Source organism: Salmo trutta, unplaced genomic scaffold (assembly GCF_901001165.1).
Source record: "Salmo trutta unplaced genomic scaffold, fSalTru1.1, whole genome shotgun sequence".
Lineage (NCBI taxonomy): Eukaryota > Metazoa > Chordata > Actinopteri > Salmoniformes > Salmonidae > Salmo > Salmo trutta.
In genome coordinates, this window is record NW_021822308.1 from 654,103 (window position 1) to 670,401 (window position 16,299).

Genomic DNA, 16,299 nt, shown 5'->3' on the forward strand with positions numbered 1-16,299 from the left:
TACTTTTACTTAAGTACTTTATACTTGAGTAAAAGTAAAGATACTTTTACTTAAGTACTTTACACCACTGTTGACGAGTGGTGACAGAAATTATGTTTTCCAGTATGTATAGACAGGCTCCAATTAATATGGATAGTAAAAAGTTAAAAAAAGATATAAAAAAAGGTAAAAATGATTGAATATAATGGTATAAATACTGGTAAAAGAATGGTACATACACCTGTTCAAATGAATGTTCACTCGTCATCTTAGATGTAACCCTTCCAATACAATTCTAGGAACACAGTAAAGGGATATTCCACGTTAATAATATTTTTCATAACATTTTTATACACAATAAATAAACCAAACTATCTTCAATAGATTTTCTTTCACAAATGGCTCTAATCCCATGTGTTGTACTATATCCCTTCCCACACTGGGACCACTGATAACTTCTCTCAGCTGTTGATTCTTTCATGCTCTTTCAATTGTTGAAACCATGTACATTTCATCCCACAGTGGGAGCAGTGGAAGGCTTCTCCTTTGTGTGTCTTTTTTGATGCACTTTCATGTTCCATAAACTCTTAAAACTCTTTTCACAATAAGAACAGTTGAAAGGCTTCTCCACAGAGTGTGTTAGCTCATGTCTTTTCAGGTGCCCTGAAAAGAAAAATCTCTTTCCACACTGGAAACAGTGGAACGGTTTCTCTTCAGCGTGTGTTAACTCATGTTGTTTCAGGGCATTTGATGAAAAAAATGTTTTTTCACACTGGGAGCAGTGATAAGGCTTATATACAGAGTGTGTTAGCTCATGATGCTTCAGGTTCCCTGACCGGGTGAATCTCTTCCCACACTGGGAGCAGTGGTAAGGCTTCTCTCCAGTGTGCGTTCTCTTATGTTCTTTTAGATCCCCTAACTGGGAAAATCTCTTTCCACATTGGGAGCAATGGAAAGGCCTCTCGCCTGTATGTGTTTTCTCATGTATTTTCAGGCTTGTTAACCAGCTGAAACTCTTTCCACGCTGAGAGCATTGGTGAGGCTTTTCTCCAGAGTGTATTCTCTCATGTCGTTTCAGGCTCCCTAACAGGGTAAAACTCTTTCCGCACTGGGAGCAGCAATGATCCTTATCTCCTGTGTGTGTCCTTTCATGTCTTTTCAGGGCCCTTAAGTGGGTAAAACTGTTTCCACACAGGGAGCAGTGGAAAGGCTTCTCTCCTGTGTGTATTCTATTATGCAATTTCAGGCTCCATAAGTGGCTAAAACTTTTTTCACACTGGGAGCATTGGTAAGGCTTCTCCCCTATGTGCATTCTCTTATGGTCTCTAAAGTGCCCTAACCACCAAAAACTCTTTCCACAGTGGCAGTAGTGGTGTTGTCTTGCTGGTTTGGATGTCTCTGGGTCTGGATCCTCTGAAAGACTCTTCCCACTGTCAGAGTGAGAGTCTGGTCTCTCTCCTGTCAAAGACAAACAAAAATAGTACTGGTTAAACAGAGAGACCTGAATGAAAAAACAGTTTATTTATTTTACCAGGTAAGTTGACTGAGAAAATATTCTCATTTACAGCAACAACATGGGGAATAATTAGAGGGGGAGGAGAGGGGATGAATGGACATTTTGCCAGGACACCAGCATTAACATCCCAACTCTTGCGATAAGTGCCATGGGACTGTCTTCCTAGGAGGTTTAATCCAGACTAGATCCCTCAATAAAAGACAGTATCTAGTTAAACAGAGCTGAATTAAAACTCCACATGATAAAACTGTTTTCCTATAAGGTTTAATCTAGACTAGTTCCCTCAATAAAATAGCATGCTATCAAAGTGGCTGTAGTGCTTTGTAGTCTAACAAAAACACTATTGAACTTGACAGTTCTGCATTTAATAAACCTAATAGTGAATACCGTAAAACTTAGATTAACAGCCCAGGCTTTTATTAGCTTAAATCACTGAACACAATAGGCTCTTATTAGAGACAAGCTTATATTTGAGCCAGGTTTTTTTTGCTAATTTGCATAGTTAATTGTTTAATTTCAGTATTTTAATACATTTCTTCATTTTGTCTTAGTATACGCTGACTGCATTTTCGGCAGTGCTTACTTTCCCCACAAGAAGGCGATCAGCCGATTTCTCCCGAAGTTGAATGTATTTAGCTTTCCAGTTAGCTAGCAGTTGTCAGCTGTTAGCAGTCAATGGCTAGCAGTTTCTTACTGGCAATAAAAATGGTGGTCACTAGTTACCACAGCCACAAAGTCAGAAGGCTGGCCTACTCAACCAATCAGATGAGGAATGTAATGGCTTGTTTCTGGTTCGTGAGAAACGCCTCATTTTCCAAATGGCATACCCCGAGTTCAAGTTTGAGGACCAAATAACTAAATACATTCAGGAACAAGAATTGGCAACATCACTAAAATCCACAACATTGAGAAAGGACAAACATTTTTGGCAAAAGGATAAGTTGTCTTCTCTCTTTTAGATGCCTAGTAGCTAACTGTTGCTACTCGTCTAAAATGAGCTAGCTGGCATCAGGGATTCCATTCCGAGAACAGAGGAGTTCATCTATTTGATAGAGAAACATTGTTAGTTTCCCTACAAGCATTTACACCTTACACTTTTACAACATTCATTTGAATAATGTGGAATTACTAATTAACAATGGAATGTTCCTCAACAAAATGGAAGAAGATGGGACTTTAAACGGGTGTCTCAACTCTGTGGTCTCTAAAGATCCCATTGTACTGATGAAGCTGGTCAGAACACACACTCCCTCATCTGATTGGTCAAGGAGGCAGGCCTTCTGACTCTGGTCTCTAAAGATCCCATGGGGGGGGGGGGGGGGTTATATTTGTCCTGTTTTCACTGCATGTGTATATCAAACTGTATTCCTATCATGTACAGTACCTTCAGAAAGTATTCATACCCCTTGACTTAATCCACATTAGCCTGAAATAAAAATGGATGAAATATATTTTTTTTCAGACTCATCTCTAATTTACATAAGTATTCACGCCCCTGAGTTAATATGTTAGAATCACCTGGCAGTGATTACAGCTTTGATTCTTTCTGCACACATTAAGAGCTTTGCACACCTGGATTGTACAATATTTGCAGATTATTATTTTTAAAATTCTTCAAGCTCTGTCAAGTTGGTTGCTCATTGCTAGACAGCCATTTTCAAGTCTAACCATAGATTTAAGCCAATTTAAATCAAACTGTAACTATGCTACTCAGAAAATTCAATGTCACCTCGCTAAGCAACACCAGTGTAGATTTGGCTTTGTGTTTTAGCTTATTGTCCTGCTGAAAGGTGAATTAATCTCACAGTGTCTGGTGGAAAGCAGACTGAATCAGGTTTTCCTCTAGGATTTTGCCTGTGCTTTGCTTCTTTCAGTTTATTTTTTATCCTGAAAAACTCCCCAGTCCTTAACGATTACAAGCATACTCATAACATGATGCAGCCACCACTATGCTTGAAAATATGGAGAGTGGTGCTAAGTAATATGTGGATTTGCCCCAAACATAACAATTTGTATTCAGGACAAAAAGTGAATTGCTTTGCCACATTTTTTGCAGTAATTCTTTAGTGCCTTGTTGCAAACCAGATGCATTTTTTGGAATATATATATATATATATATATATATATATATTCTGTACAGGCTTCCTTCTTTTCACTCTGTCAATTAGATTAGTATTGTGGAGTAACTACAATGTTGTTGATCCATCAGAGTGTTGGACTAGTAACCAAAAGGTTGCAAGTTCAAATCCCCGAGCTGACAAGGTACAAATCTGTTGTTCTGCCCCTGAACAGGCAGTTAAACCACTGTTCCTAGGCCGTCATTGAAAATAAGAATTTGTTCTTAACTGACTTGCCTAGTAAAATAAAGGTAAAATAAAAAATCCTCAGTTTTCTATCACAGCCATTAAATTCTGTTTTAAAGTCACCATTGGCCTCATTGTGACATCACTGGGCGGTTTCCTTCCTCTCCGGCAACTGAGTTAGGAAGGATGCCTGTATTTTTGGAGTGACTGGGTGTATTGATACACCATCCAAAGTGTAGGGGTTGAATACTTATTGACGGAAGACAGTTCAGCTTTTCATTCATTTGTTAACATGTTGAAAAACATAATTCCTCTGACATTATGGGGTATTGCTGGTAGGCCAGTTATTAAAAAAAGAAAAGAAAACTCATCAATTTTAAATTCAGGCTGTGACACATCAAAATGTGGAAAATGTCAAGGGGTGTGAATACTTTCTGAAGGCACTGTAATACTCTGTCTAAAAGTACCATGTATGAATAATGTATGGAACTAAATCTGTAACAAAACCCAAAAAACTTCCTTCTGTCCTCAGAAGAGGGGGGTGGAGCCAATGAAATGTATGCAAATAAAGAGTTAAGGTGCCGAGTTTCCCCTTACACTGTAAAGAGGTTTGGGGGTCTAGAAAAATGAAATAAATAAAGAGTTAAGGTGCCGAGTTTCCCCTTACACTGTAAAGAGGTTTGGGGGTCTAGAAAAATGCCATGCAAGTACAATCAATTATTATTAAATATTTTGTCATCTACCATAGCTTGAAGACGATGCCTTTGTACAGAGACAGAAACTTCTACAACATTTCTGTTTAGCTGTTTTATAATAAAAAATAAAAAAAATCAAGTTGTCAATTTGTTAGTCTACAGGCCATTTTCAAAACAATGCAGTAACTATGAGTAAGGGCAAACATAAGCTTGTAAACTGAGTTTGAATAAGACGGCTGGTTTAAAAACGGCTGGTTATACTATATTTAATAAACAACCAAATCATTAATGACTCAATAGACTAAATAAATGCATGTTCCTCATCTGCCCGTGCAGGCAGGTCGGCATACGACTCATCACACTCCATCTGCCCGTGCAGGCAGGTCGGCATTCGACTCATCACACTCCCTCATTTGATTGGTTGCTTCCCACGAACCGTAAACCGGCATATGCGTCAAACTCCCCTCATCTGATTGGTGGAGTAGGCGGGCCTTCTGAATGTGGTAACTGGGGCTGACTACCATCATGTTCCCCAGAGTTATTCATTCATTATTTCAATGTAACAAATCAAACCTCATAAATCATGGTAATTGATGGTAACCTCAATTCATTTACACCCGGCGTTTATTTGAAACAGGCGTTAAATTTGCTGAAGTGTGTGCAGTTGCCCGGCTATTAATAAAAAGGGACAGACGGCTCTTTGAGACTGCGTTTAATTGAAGTTTTATGGGTAGCCAAGTCAGTATAGGTGTAGCGTGGTTCGTTCTGCGTTGTGTACTTTTAATCAGGACACTGCCACAACTGGAATTATGATGGTTGAATCATGTTTATTGGTCCTGCACACGAAGAGACAACACACAATAGGTTAGCCCTCGGTGCAGTCACAGCTCTCGGGCACCTGCGTGACCACATAGCAACTCACTCAAACACGGTCCCAAATACTCCCGAGTAACAATAGGTACCCTAATTAGCGAGCTTGGTGAAAGTTAACATAAATCTTTATAATTGTTCACATTGTAACAAACCCTATAATTGCGTAACAGCACTTTATGTAACTTTACCACAGTTTTATATTGCCAAATTACGGCGCCAAGGACAACATACCTTGCTAGCTGAAGGTCCGGCAAAAGAGAACGATAAAAGGGTACGTAAGTACGGATAACCCGCGATGGACCAAACCAAAATATACAAACTTTTACAATTAGGTGTATTTACAATATAGATATCAAAAAATGTTTGTACACTGAAAAATAACATTAACTATGCTGCTGTAATTAAATAAAGAAAACACATTGAATTATTATTATTGTTATTAACTTATTAACATCCCCTCTTGCCCTGGCCTACTTGAACTGTCCTTGCGTGCAACTTGGTGCATAATCTAGGGGAACAACATCACTCTACTACATAGGCAACATTTTAAGTATACATCTTTGTTATTTGGTAGGCTACTAGATTAAACAATGGATTGTTCTATATGAATTCAATCCCTTCCTGACTGCACCCCCTTCGATTTGAACAAAACCTTCCAAACATGTTTGCCCATGGTAGAAGTGTTCAGAAAGTGAATTATTGGACCTAAATGCCAAAACATCCTCAGGAGATAGAGGTTCTCAAAGCTTACCCATTTTGCAAACCCCACCTTATTGTGAAACATCCATGTCTTCATCACTGAAAAATATAAAAAGGTTGAGTTTGATATCATGTGCAAACATGTAGGGTTTCGTTCAAATCAAAATGGGTGCAGTCAGAACGTGATTGAAATCATATGGAATTACCCAATTCCTACAGTACAGAACAAGTGTAGAATTTCAGTAGAACGCCCCTTAAAAACCACACGGTGGTTCAACAACTGCAGAGTTTGTGCCCGTTTTTAAAATAATACTCACTGGTGTTATTCAGATCTTCAGTTGCTGCCTCCTCTTTCACTCCCAAAACGTCTTCCTCTTTTGAGATAGCCTCCTCTTCCTCTTTCACTCTAAAAGGTTCTTCCACTATAACATCCTCTTCTTCTTTCAATGTGATAACCTCATCTTCCTCCTTTTCCATTCTGAAAGCTTCTTCCTTCTCATCTTTCACTGTGGCAGCCTCCTTCCCCACTGCAAAAACGGCATCCTCTTCTTCATCCTCCTCCTTCACTGTAATAACTTCCTCTTTCACGACAATGTTCACCCACATACCCTCTTTCTCCGTCCAGCAGACCTCCTCTTCTTTAGCAAGGGGGGGGGGTAACTTAGTGAGCTCATTGTTGGGAATGTTAGTTAACTAGCTAGGTCAATATACCAACAAAGATACATACCTACAGTAGCTAGCTGGTTTGACGAAAGAGCACAGCACTATGGGGACACCAACGGTTCTTTACTCACCGAATTAAAATGAGTCCTTTAACTTAATATATCAATTGTTACAAGCCGTTTGTTCATTTCTGGGAAAACGTGTTGGTGAAAAGTTAACGAGCTAGCTTCAGCCACTGGTGCTATCGAAACGGACGTAGCCAGCTATCTATAACGTTAGCAGCAGACAATCAACGTCGTACCTAAGTGGATGTGAAATAAAACCAATTAGTGGTACTACGGCGTAAACATAAGTGTATTTAAAACACATTGCCTAACGTCCACTGGACGTGTCTGGATACTTTAAACTTTTTATTTAGCAAGCTGCTACTGATGAGCCGCTTCTTCTTCTTTATGATTTGGTTGGCGGATCACATTCAACTTTTGCTGCATACACCGCCACCTACTGTACTGGAGTGGGAGGCCAGTCACAGCCTACCTATATTTACTTCCGGTAATACGGGAACAAGGAAAATTACCATGGCAACTATTAACCCTCTTTAAAAACCCACCTCCCCATTCTACTATTTAACCCTGTCTAAACCTACTGCAGACCAGTGGTCTGAGAGGACAGAACACTACCACCCCATTCCACTATTTAACCCTGTCTAATCCTAGTCCAGACCAGAACACTACCACCCCATTCCACTATTTAACCCTGTCTAATCCTAGTCCAGACCAGTGGTCTGAGAGGATATAACACTACCACCCCATTCCACTATTTAACCCTGTCTAATCCTAGTCCAGACCAGTGGTCTGAGAGGATATAACATTACCACCCCATTCCACTATTTAACCCTGTCTAATCCTAGTCCAGAACACTACCACCCCATTCCACTATTTAACCCTGTCTAATCCTACTGTTCTGCAGTAAATCCTCGCAATCCAAAGTATTTCTCAGCCGCTTCCACCACAACTTCTATTTTCAGTGACTTCCAATACATTTCTGCAGTACAACTGACAACCGTGGCTATGACTGCTAAACTCCCACCTTAATGAAGCACATATTCTTCCTATCATTCTGTGCTCTACTCACAGGAATCCACTCAGGATCCCTCACCCTGCTGTACCCATCTTTCTCTTCCCCCTTCTTCACTGCTTTGGCATACGACACTCAATACTCTATACTCTAACGCTGCCAACCTCAACCTGCCTTTCTCTCACCAGACTTCTCCGATCTCCAGCCCATGGGCACCCCCAACAACTAACACATACAACTTTTATCCACTGATAGTAAACATTCCTTCATCTCATGCTCTCCTGCACACTTCTCACATCTAGGAATCTCCATTTTGGAGGACATATATTTCCACTGTTAGGTCGGTCACTCGAATATCTTGTCAATGTAATAGACAATCTTTGGTACTGTCCAATGGTTTTATACTGTATGTCACACAGCAGCATCACCGACCGGAAATACATACACACACAAATAATACATTGGTTTAACCTATTTAAAAATAAGCAAATATGCAGTCCAAACTCGTCCAAACATGTATTCAATTTTACCTAATAACTCCATTCATTTTAAAGAGTGAGGCAGACATGCAGTGATACATTATTAAACATTTGGTCCAGTGTATCTGCCACATGTCATGGCTCCTGAGCGGCACAGCGGTCTAAGGCACTGTATCTCAGTGCAAGAGGTGTCACTGCAGTACCTGGTTCGAATCCAGGCTGTATCACATCCAGCCTTGATGGGGAGTCCCATAGGGCGGCACACAATTGGTAGGCCGTCATTGTAAATAACAATTTGTTCTTAAAATATTACCTACCTTTAGAAATAAATAATAATGATAAACAATTGAACTCTACTATCTGTGTGAAAGTGGGATAAAACACACACAAATGACTAAGCAATTTATTTCCCCCAAAAACTTTATTTAAAAACATTTTTTTACAGCACTATTCCCTTTAGATAGAAAACACTTAAATGGTTCTTCTCTCCTGATCGTGGAGAGCTAGAGGGTTGTGTTAGCTCCCCAAGTTAATGCCTAGGCTTTAGCTCAGTAGGCTAACAGCACAGCCTTGCGGCAGGCTTGCATGTATAAAGGGTTCGAATCCACGGCTCTCAGCCACATGTGTAAGGTATCAAGTGATGGAGCAGACTCTCTGGTTTAGGATACCCAAACAGCCTGTCAGTGATGGAGCAGACTCTCTGGTTTAGGATACCCAAACAGCCTGTCAGTGATGGAGTAGACTCTCTGGTTTAGGATACCCAAACAGCCTGTTAGTGATGGAGCAGACTCTTTGGTTTAGGATACCCAAACAGCCTGTCAGTGATGGAGCAGACTCTTTGGTTTAGGATACCCAAACAGCCTGTCAGTGATGGAGCAGACTCTTTGGTTTAGGTTACCCAAACAGCCTGTCAGTGATGGAGCAGACTCTCTGGTTTAGGATACCCAAACAGCCTGTCAGTGATGGAGCAGACTCTCTGGTTTAGGATACCCAAACAGCCTGTCGGTGATGGAGCAGACTCTCTGGTTTAGGATACCCAAACAGCCTGTCGGTGATGGAGCAGACTCTCTGGTTTAGGATACCCAAACAGCCTGTCAGTGATGGAGCAGACTCTCTGGTTTAGGATACCCAAACAGCTCAAAGTCTGGCTCATACAAACTGTACAGCTTCCTCCTCAACTCGGCCGGAACCTCAGCGAACCAATCCCGTTCCCAGCTGGCCGCCGTGCGGTTCCGGTTGCTAGATGGGAACTTTATCTGGTCTTCCAGGCCCAGGATCCGGAGCAACTGATCCGAGTCGTCCTCCAGGTTTTCCAGCGTGCCGATGAAATCATACTGGATCTGACAGGGGTGACAGAGCCGGTACACCTGGGAGGAGAACAAGTTAACTTGAGTACAGTTGGGTTGAGAGCACACACACACACACACACACACGCACGCACGCACGCACACACACACACCACACGCACAGGCGCACACGCACGCGCACACACACCTGGCGCCAGTGTTCGTTGAATGGCTGCTCCTGCTCCGTCTGGGGGTCGAGGAGATACCGGACGAACTCCGAGAACGACGGCTGGATCCCCGCTTTGAACGCCTCCGCCGCTGACTCCGGAACCCTGGAGGTCCCGTTTTTGTTTCCATAACGACGTAGCATGACGGAGCCAAACTGGCGGTAGAAGTCTTCGTTGGGCTGTTGGAACTTGTTCCGGAAGGCGGAGATGAGTCGGACGAAGGGGTCGCGGACAAACAGGAACTTGGTGTAACTCTGCAGTTTCACCCTCATCAGGTGACGGGAGAGACGGCCATACCTACGCCAGAACTATAGGAGGAGGAGGAGGGAGGGGATGAGGGAGGAGGACAGGAGGGGGGAGAGGAGGGGAGCGGGGAGGGGGAGAGGAGGGGGAGGGAAGATGAGAGGATAGGGAGGAGAGGGAGAGGAGGAGGGGGAGAGGAGGAGGGGGACGGGAGGAGGGGGACGGGAGGAGGAGAGGGAGAGGATAGGGAGGAGAGGAGGGGAGGAAGGGGAGGGAGGGAGGGTGGGGAGGGAGGGTGGGTAGAGGGGGTGAGGGAGGTGATGAGGATGGATAGAGTAAAGAGAAGGGATAAAGAAGTAGGATGACGCTTCACTCTTCTTCACACACACAGTATAGACACAGTGTACAGACAGTATAGACACAGTATACACACAGTATACACACAGTATAGACACAGTGTACAGACAGTATAGACACAGTATACACACAGTATACACACAGTATAGACACAGTGTACAGACAGTATAGACACAGTATACACACAGTATACACACAGTATACACACAGTATAGACACAGTGTACATACAGTATACAGACAGTATAGACACAGTATACAGACAGTATAGACACAGTATACAGACAGTATACACACAGTATACATACACAGTATACACACAGTATACAGACAGTATAGACACAGTATACAGACAGTATACAGACAGTATACACACAGTATACACACAGTATACACACAGTGTACACACAATATACACACAGTATACACACAGTATACACACAGTATACAGACAGTATACAGACAGTATACAGACAGTATATAGACACAGAATACACACAGTATACACACAGTATAGACACAGTATAGACACAGTATAGACACAGTATAGACACAGTATACAGACAGTATAGACACAGTATACAGACAGTATAGACACAGTATACACACAGTATAGACACAGTATACACACACTATACAGACCTTGGAGAAGGTGAGGTGCAGGGAGGAGTTGTGTATGAGGTCAGGGGGCAGGGCCTGGGGGTCGCGGTAAGGTTGTCCATCTGGAGCCAGCAGACCCTCAGAGAGAACCACCATTACACGCTTCCAGTTGGTACATGCTACCTAGAGAGAGGAGGAGAGGAGGTGGAGGTGGAGGAGGTGGAGGTGGAGGAGAGGAGGTGGAGGAGAGGAGGTGGAAGAGGTGGAGGAGGTGGAGGAGAGGAGGTGGAAGAGGTGGAGGAGGTGGAGGAGAGGAGGTGGAAGAGGTGGAGGAGGTGGAGGAGAGGAGGTGGAGGTGGAGGAGGTGGAGGTGGAGGAGAGGAGGTGGAAGAGGTGGAGGAGGTGGAGGAGAGGAGGTGGAAGAGGTGGAGGAGGTGGAGGAGAGGAGGTGGAGGTGGAGGAGGTGGAGGTGGAGGAGAGGAGGGGGAAGAGGTGGAGGAGGTGGAGGAGAGGAGGTGGAAGAGGTGGAGGAGAGGAGGGGGAGAGGAGGAGAGGAGGAGGAAGGAGGTGAAGGAGAGGAAGTGGAGGAGATGAGGTGGAGGAGAGGAGAGGTGGAGGGGAGGTGGAGGAGAGGAGGTGGAGGAGAGGAGGTGGAAGAGGTGGAGGAGGTGGAGGAGAGGAGGTGGAGGTGGAGGTGGAGGAGGTGGAGGAGAGGAGGTGGAAGAGGTGGAGGAGGTGGAGGAGAGGAGGTGGAAGAGGTGGAGGAGGTGGAGGAGAGGAGGTGGAGGTGGAGGAGGTGGAGGTGGAGGAGAGGAGGGGGAAGAGGTGGAGGAGGTGGAGGAGAGGAGGTGGAAGAGGTGGAGGAGGTGGAGGAGAGGAGGTGGAAGAGGTGGAGGAGGTGGAGGAGAGGAGGTGGAGATGGAGGTGGAGGAGGTGGAGGAGAGGAGGTGGAAGAGGTGGAGGAGGTGGAGGAGAGGAGGTGGAAGAGGTGGAGGAGGTGGAGGAGAGGAGGGGGAAGAGGTGGAGGAGGTGGAGGAGAGGAGGTGGAAGAGGTGGAGGAGGTGGAGGAGAGGAGGTGGAGGAGAGGTGGAGGGGAGGTGGAGGAGAGGAGGTGGAAGAGGTGGAGGAGGTGGAGGAGAGGAGGGGGAGAGGAGGAGAGGAGGAGGAAGGAGGTGAAGGAGAGGAGGTGGAGGAGAGGAAGTGGAGGAGAGGAAGTGGAGGAGAGGAGGTGGAGGAGAATCAAATCTTTTTTTATATCAACAGTTGTCACAAAGTGCTTTACAGATAGCCAGCCTAACACCCCAAACAGCAAGCAATGCAGATGCAGAAGCACAGTGTCTAGGAAAAACTCCCTAGAAGGCAGGAACCTAGGAAGAAACCTAGAGAGGAACCAGGCTCTGAGGGGCGGACAGTCCTCTTCCCCTCCCTACCTTGGGAACGTAGCAGTAGATGATCTCATGTCTGTCGTCTACTATCAGGTGGTTTAACTCCCGGTTGGGAATCTGGTCAAACGTCCGGAATTTTCCTGGGAATTCTAATGTTCCGTTCCCGTAACACATATCACTGATCCGCCTCCTCCTCTCCTCTTGTCTCCTCCCCTCCTCCTCTCTTTTCTCCTCCGCCTGCCTCACTCTCTCCTCTTCTCGCTTCCCTTCCTCTCCTCTCCACCTCTCCTCCAGCTCTGAGGAGTCTGTTACTTGGGGGAGGGGGTGTTCCTCCCCTGGGGGTTTGGGGGTCGCCCTCCTCCCCTCTCCAGGCCGGTCAGGCTCTGTGGTTCTGGGTGGGGTTTTGGTGGGTGTGGAGGAGCTGGGTGAGGTGGGGTGGGGGTGAGGGTCGTGGGGGTAGAGATTGAGCGCTCCCACGTCGTCCCAATAGAGGATGATGAGCAGGACCATTAACACAGACCCCAGCAGGAACGCCAGACGGAAGCATCGGGACGTTCCCATGGTTACCACAGCAGAGGGGGCGGAGTTATCTCAGCTCCATGGCCCGACGGTCACTAAGGGAAGCACTTCCTGGTTGCCGACGACAACACCTGAGAGACAACAGGTGAAAAGAATCCAGGAGTCACACCAACACACACAAACTGTGTCAAAACACGTGGTAGAGTTAGTGGTTAGTGATCTGATCAAACACGTGGTAGAGTTAGTGGTTAGTGACCTGATCAACATGTGGTAGAGTTAGTGGTTAGTGATCTGATCAAACACGTGGTAGAGTTAGTGGTTAGTGACCTGATCAACACGTGGTAGAGTTAGTGGTTAGTGACCTGATCAAACATGTGGTAGAGTTAGTGGTTAGTGATCTGATCAACACATTGTAGAGTTAGTGGTTAGTGACCTGATCAACACGTGGTAGAGTTAGTGGTTAGTGACCTGATCAAACATGTGGTAGAGTTAGTGGTTAGTGACCTGATCAACATGTGGTAGAGTTAGTGGTTAGTGACCTGATCAACACGTGGTAGAGTTAGTGGTTAGTGACCTGATCAAACATGTGGTAGAGTTAGTGGTTAGTGACCTGATCAACACGTGGTAGAGTTAGTGGTTAGTGACCTGATCAACACGTGGTAGAGTTAGTGGTTAGTGATCTGATCAACACATTGTAGAGTTAGTGGTTAGTGACCTGATCAACACGTGGTAGAGTTAGTGGTTAGTGACCTGATCAAACATGTGGTAGAGTTAGTGGTTTGTGACCTGATCAACACATTGTAGAGTTAGTGGTTAGTGACCTGATCAACACGTGGTAGAGTTAGTGGTTAGTGACCTGATCAACACGTGGTAGAGTTAGTGGTTAGTGACCTGATCAAACATGTGGTAGAGTTAGTGGTTAGTGACCTGATCAACATGTGGTAGAGTTAGTGGTTAGTGACCTGATCAAACATGTGGTAGAGTTAGTGGTTAGTGACCTGATCAACATGTGGTAGAGTTAGTGGTCAGTGACCTGATCAGGAAAAACTCCTAGCCCATGTATAAATATATCTGTACATATTAATTCGTAATCCAATTCAAAACTTGCCTTGAGGCTACAGGTATGTGATCCCGCCGTCAGACGTCGCTGCCAAAGCACACCACCAAACATGTCACGTCCTGACCATATACTTAGGTATTTTTGTATTATATTTGGTCAGGACGTGGCAGAGTTATGTTTGGTTATGGTATAGTGGGGTTGTGAGTGTTGGGTTAGGTTCTAGGTTAGGTTTTCTATGTGTAGGTGTATGTCTATGTTTGGTTAATTGGGGTTGGGACTCTCAGTTGAAGGCAGGTGTTGTCTATCTGCCTTTGATTGAGAGTCCCATATAGTGGGGTGTGTTTGTGTTTGGTATTTGTGGGTAATTGTATTTTGCACTGGGTTTCGTTTCTCCTGTGAAACTGTCACCGTTCGCTTTTGCATGTTTATTTTGTTTTGTCGTTTCCATCTATAATAAATATGATGTGGAACAGTCAACCTGCTGCGTATTGGTCATCAAGTGATTTCGACATATCTTCCGATGAGGGAGAATACGAGGAACGTGACAGAATTACCCACCACCAACGGACCAAGCAGCAGAGGAAGGAGCAGCACAAGGAGAGGCACCAGGAGAAAAGCTATCTGGAGTCATGGACTTGGGAGGAAATCCTGGATGGGAAAGGACCATGGGCTCAAGCTGGGGATTATCGCCGCCCGCAGTGGGAGATCGAGGCGGCGAGAGCTGAGAGGCGCTGGTATGAGGAGAGGAAGCGCAACGGACACGGGAGGCAGCCCCACAATTTTTTTTGGGGGGGGGGCACACGGGGAGATTGGCGGAGTCAGGTGGTAGACCTAAGCTAACTCCCCGTGCTTACCGGAAGCAGCGTGGTACTGGTAAGACACCGTGTTATGCTGTGGAGCGCACGGTGTCCCCAGTGCGCGTTCAAAGCCCGGTGCGCTACATACCAGCCCCCCGCAAGTGCTATGCGAGTGCAGGCATCGAGCCAGGGCGGATGGTGCCAGCTCAGCGCGTCTGGTCTCCGGTGCGCCTCCTCGGTCCAGGTTATCCTGCGCCGGCGTTGCGCACTGTGTCTCCAGAGCGCTGGGAGGTTCCAGTTCGCCCAATGCCTGCTCTCCGCCCGTGCCGGGCCAAAGTGGGCATTCAGCCTGGAGTGTGGGTAAAGAGTGTCCGTACCAGAACTCCAGTGCTCCCCCACAGCCCGGTTTATCCTGTGCCTCCTCCTCGGACCAGGCCTCCAGTGGGTCTCCCCATCCTGGTCCGTCCTGTGCCACCTCCCAGGACTAGGCCTCCGGTGGGTCTCGCCAGTCAACAGTCGTCAGAGCTGCCCGCCAGTCAACAGTCGTCAGAGCTGCCCGCCAGTCAACAGTCGTCAGAGCTGCCCGCCAGTCAACAGTCGCCAGAGAGGTCAGACTGCGCTGAACTGCCGGAGTGGCCAGACTGCGCTGAACTGCCGGAGTGGCCAGACTGCGCTGAACTGCCGGAGTGGCCAGACTGCGCTGAACTGCCGGAGTGGTCAGACTGCCCTGAACTGCCGGAGTGGTCAGACTGCCCTGAACTGCCGGAGTGGCCAGACTGCCCTGAACTGCCGGAGTGGCCAGACTGCCCTGAACTGCCGGAGTGGCCAGACTGCCCTTAACTGCCGGAGTGGCCAGACTGCCCTGAACTGCCAGAGTGGCCAGACTGCCCTGAACTGCCGGAGTGGCCAGACTGCCCTGAACTGCCGGAGTGGCCAGACTGCCCAGACTGTCCCGAGTTGCCAGACTGCCCAGACTGTCCCGAGTTGCCAGACTGCCCAGACTGTCCCGAGTTGCCAGACTGCCCCGAGCTGCCAGACTGCCCAGACTGTCCCGAGCTGCCAGACTGCCCAGACTGTCCCGAGCTGCCAGACTGCCCAGACTGTCCCGAGCTGCCAGACTGCCCAGACAGTCCCGAGCTGCCAGACTGCCCAGACTGCCTGGAACGGCCAGAACCTGAGCCGCCTCCAATATAGGTGGGTTGGGGAGGGGGGGTGTAGCACTGTGCCGTCGTTGACGGCAGCCACCCTCCCTTCCCTCCCTTTAGTTAGGGGGTTAATTGTGTGTTTTGTTTTTTCAGTGTATGCACCTTTAGGGGGGGGGGTAATGTCACGTCCTGACCATATACTTAGGTATTTTTGTATTATATTTGGTCAGGATGTGGCAGAGTTATGTTTGGTTATGGTATAGTGGGGTTGTGAGTGTTGGGTTAGGTTCTAGGTTAGGTTTTCTATGTGTAGGTGTATGTCTATGTTTGGTTAATTGGGGTTGGGACTCTCAGTTGAAGGCAGGTGTTGTCTATCTGCCTTTGATTGAGAGTCCCA

General features: G+C 46.1%; 2 protein-coding genes across 2 annotated transcripts in view; both read right to left on the minus strand.

The window, feature by feature from the left end:
- Positions 1 to 312: 312 nt before the first annotated feature.
- LOC115181668 (oocyte zinc finger protein XlCOF6.1-like) lies at positions 313 to 6,689 on the minus strand. Its single transcript, XM_029743501.1, has 2 exons — positions 6,383 to 6,689; positions 313 to 1,437 (listed from the first exon to the last, which is right to left on the minus strand). The coding sequence occupies exons 1-2, from the start codon at positions 6,669 to 6,671 to the stop codon at positions 491 to 493; spliced, it is 1,236 nt and encodes a 411-aa protein (XP_029599361.1). The 5' UTR covers positions 6,672 to 6,689; the 3' UTR covers positions 313 to 490.
- A 1,997-nt stretch (positions 6,690 to 8,686) lies between these two features.
- LOC115181666 (carbohydrate sulfotransferase 12-like) overlaps positions 8,687 to 16,299 on the minus strand; it is an 18,919-nt gene continuing 11,306 nt past the window's right edge. Inside the window, exons 2-5 of the mRNA XM_029743493.1 lie at positions 12,427 to 13,031; positions 11,039 to 11,179; positions 9,779 to 10,105; positions 8,687 to 9,651 (exon numbers count right to left, since the gene is read on the minus strand). Coding sequence (XP_029599353.1) covers positions 9,379 to 9,651; positions 9,779 to 10,105; positions 11,039 to 11,179; positions 12,427 to 12,942 — 1,257 coding nt within the window. The 5' untranslated portion in view covers positions 12,943 to 13,031 and the 3' untranslated portion in view covers positions 8,687 to 9,378. The remainder of the gene's footprint in view (positions 9,652 to 9,778; positions 10,106 to 11,038; positions 11,180 to 12,426; positions 13,032 to 16,299) is intronic.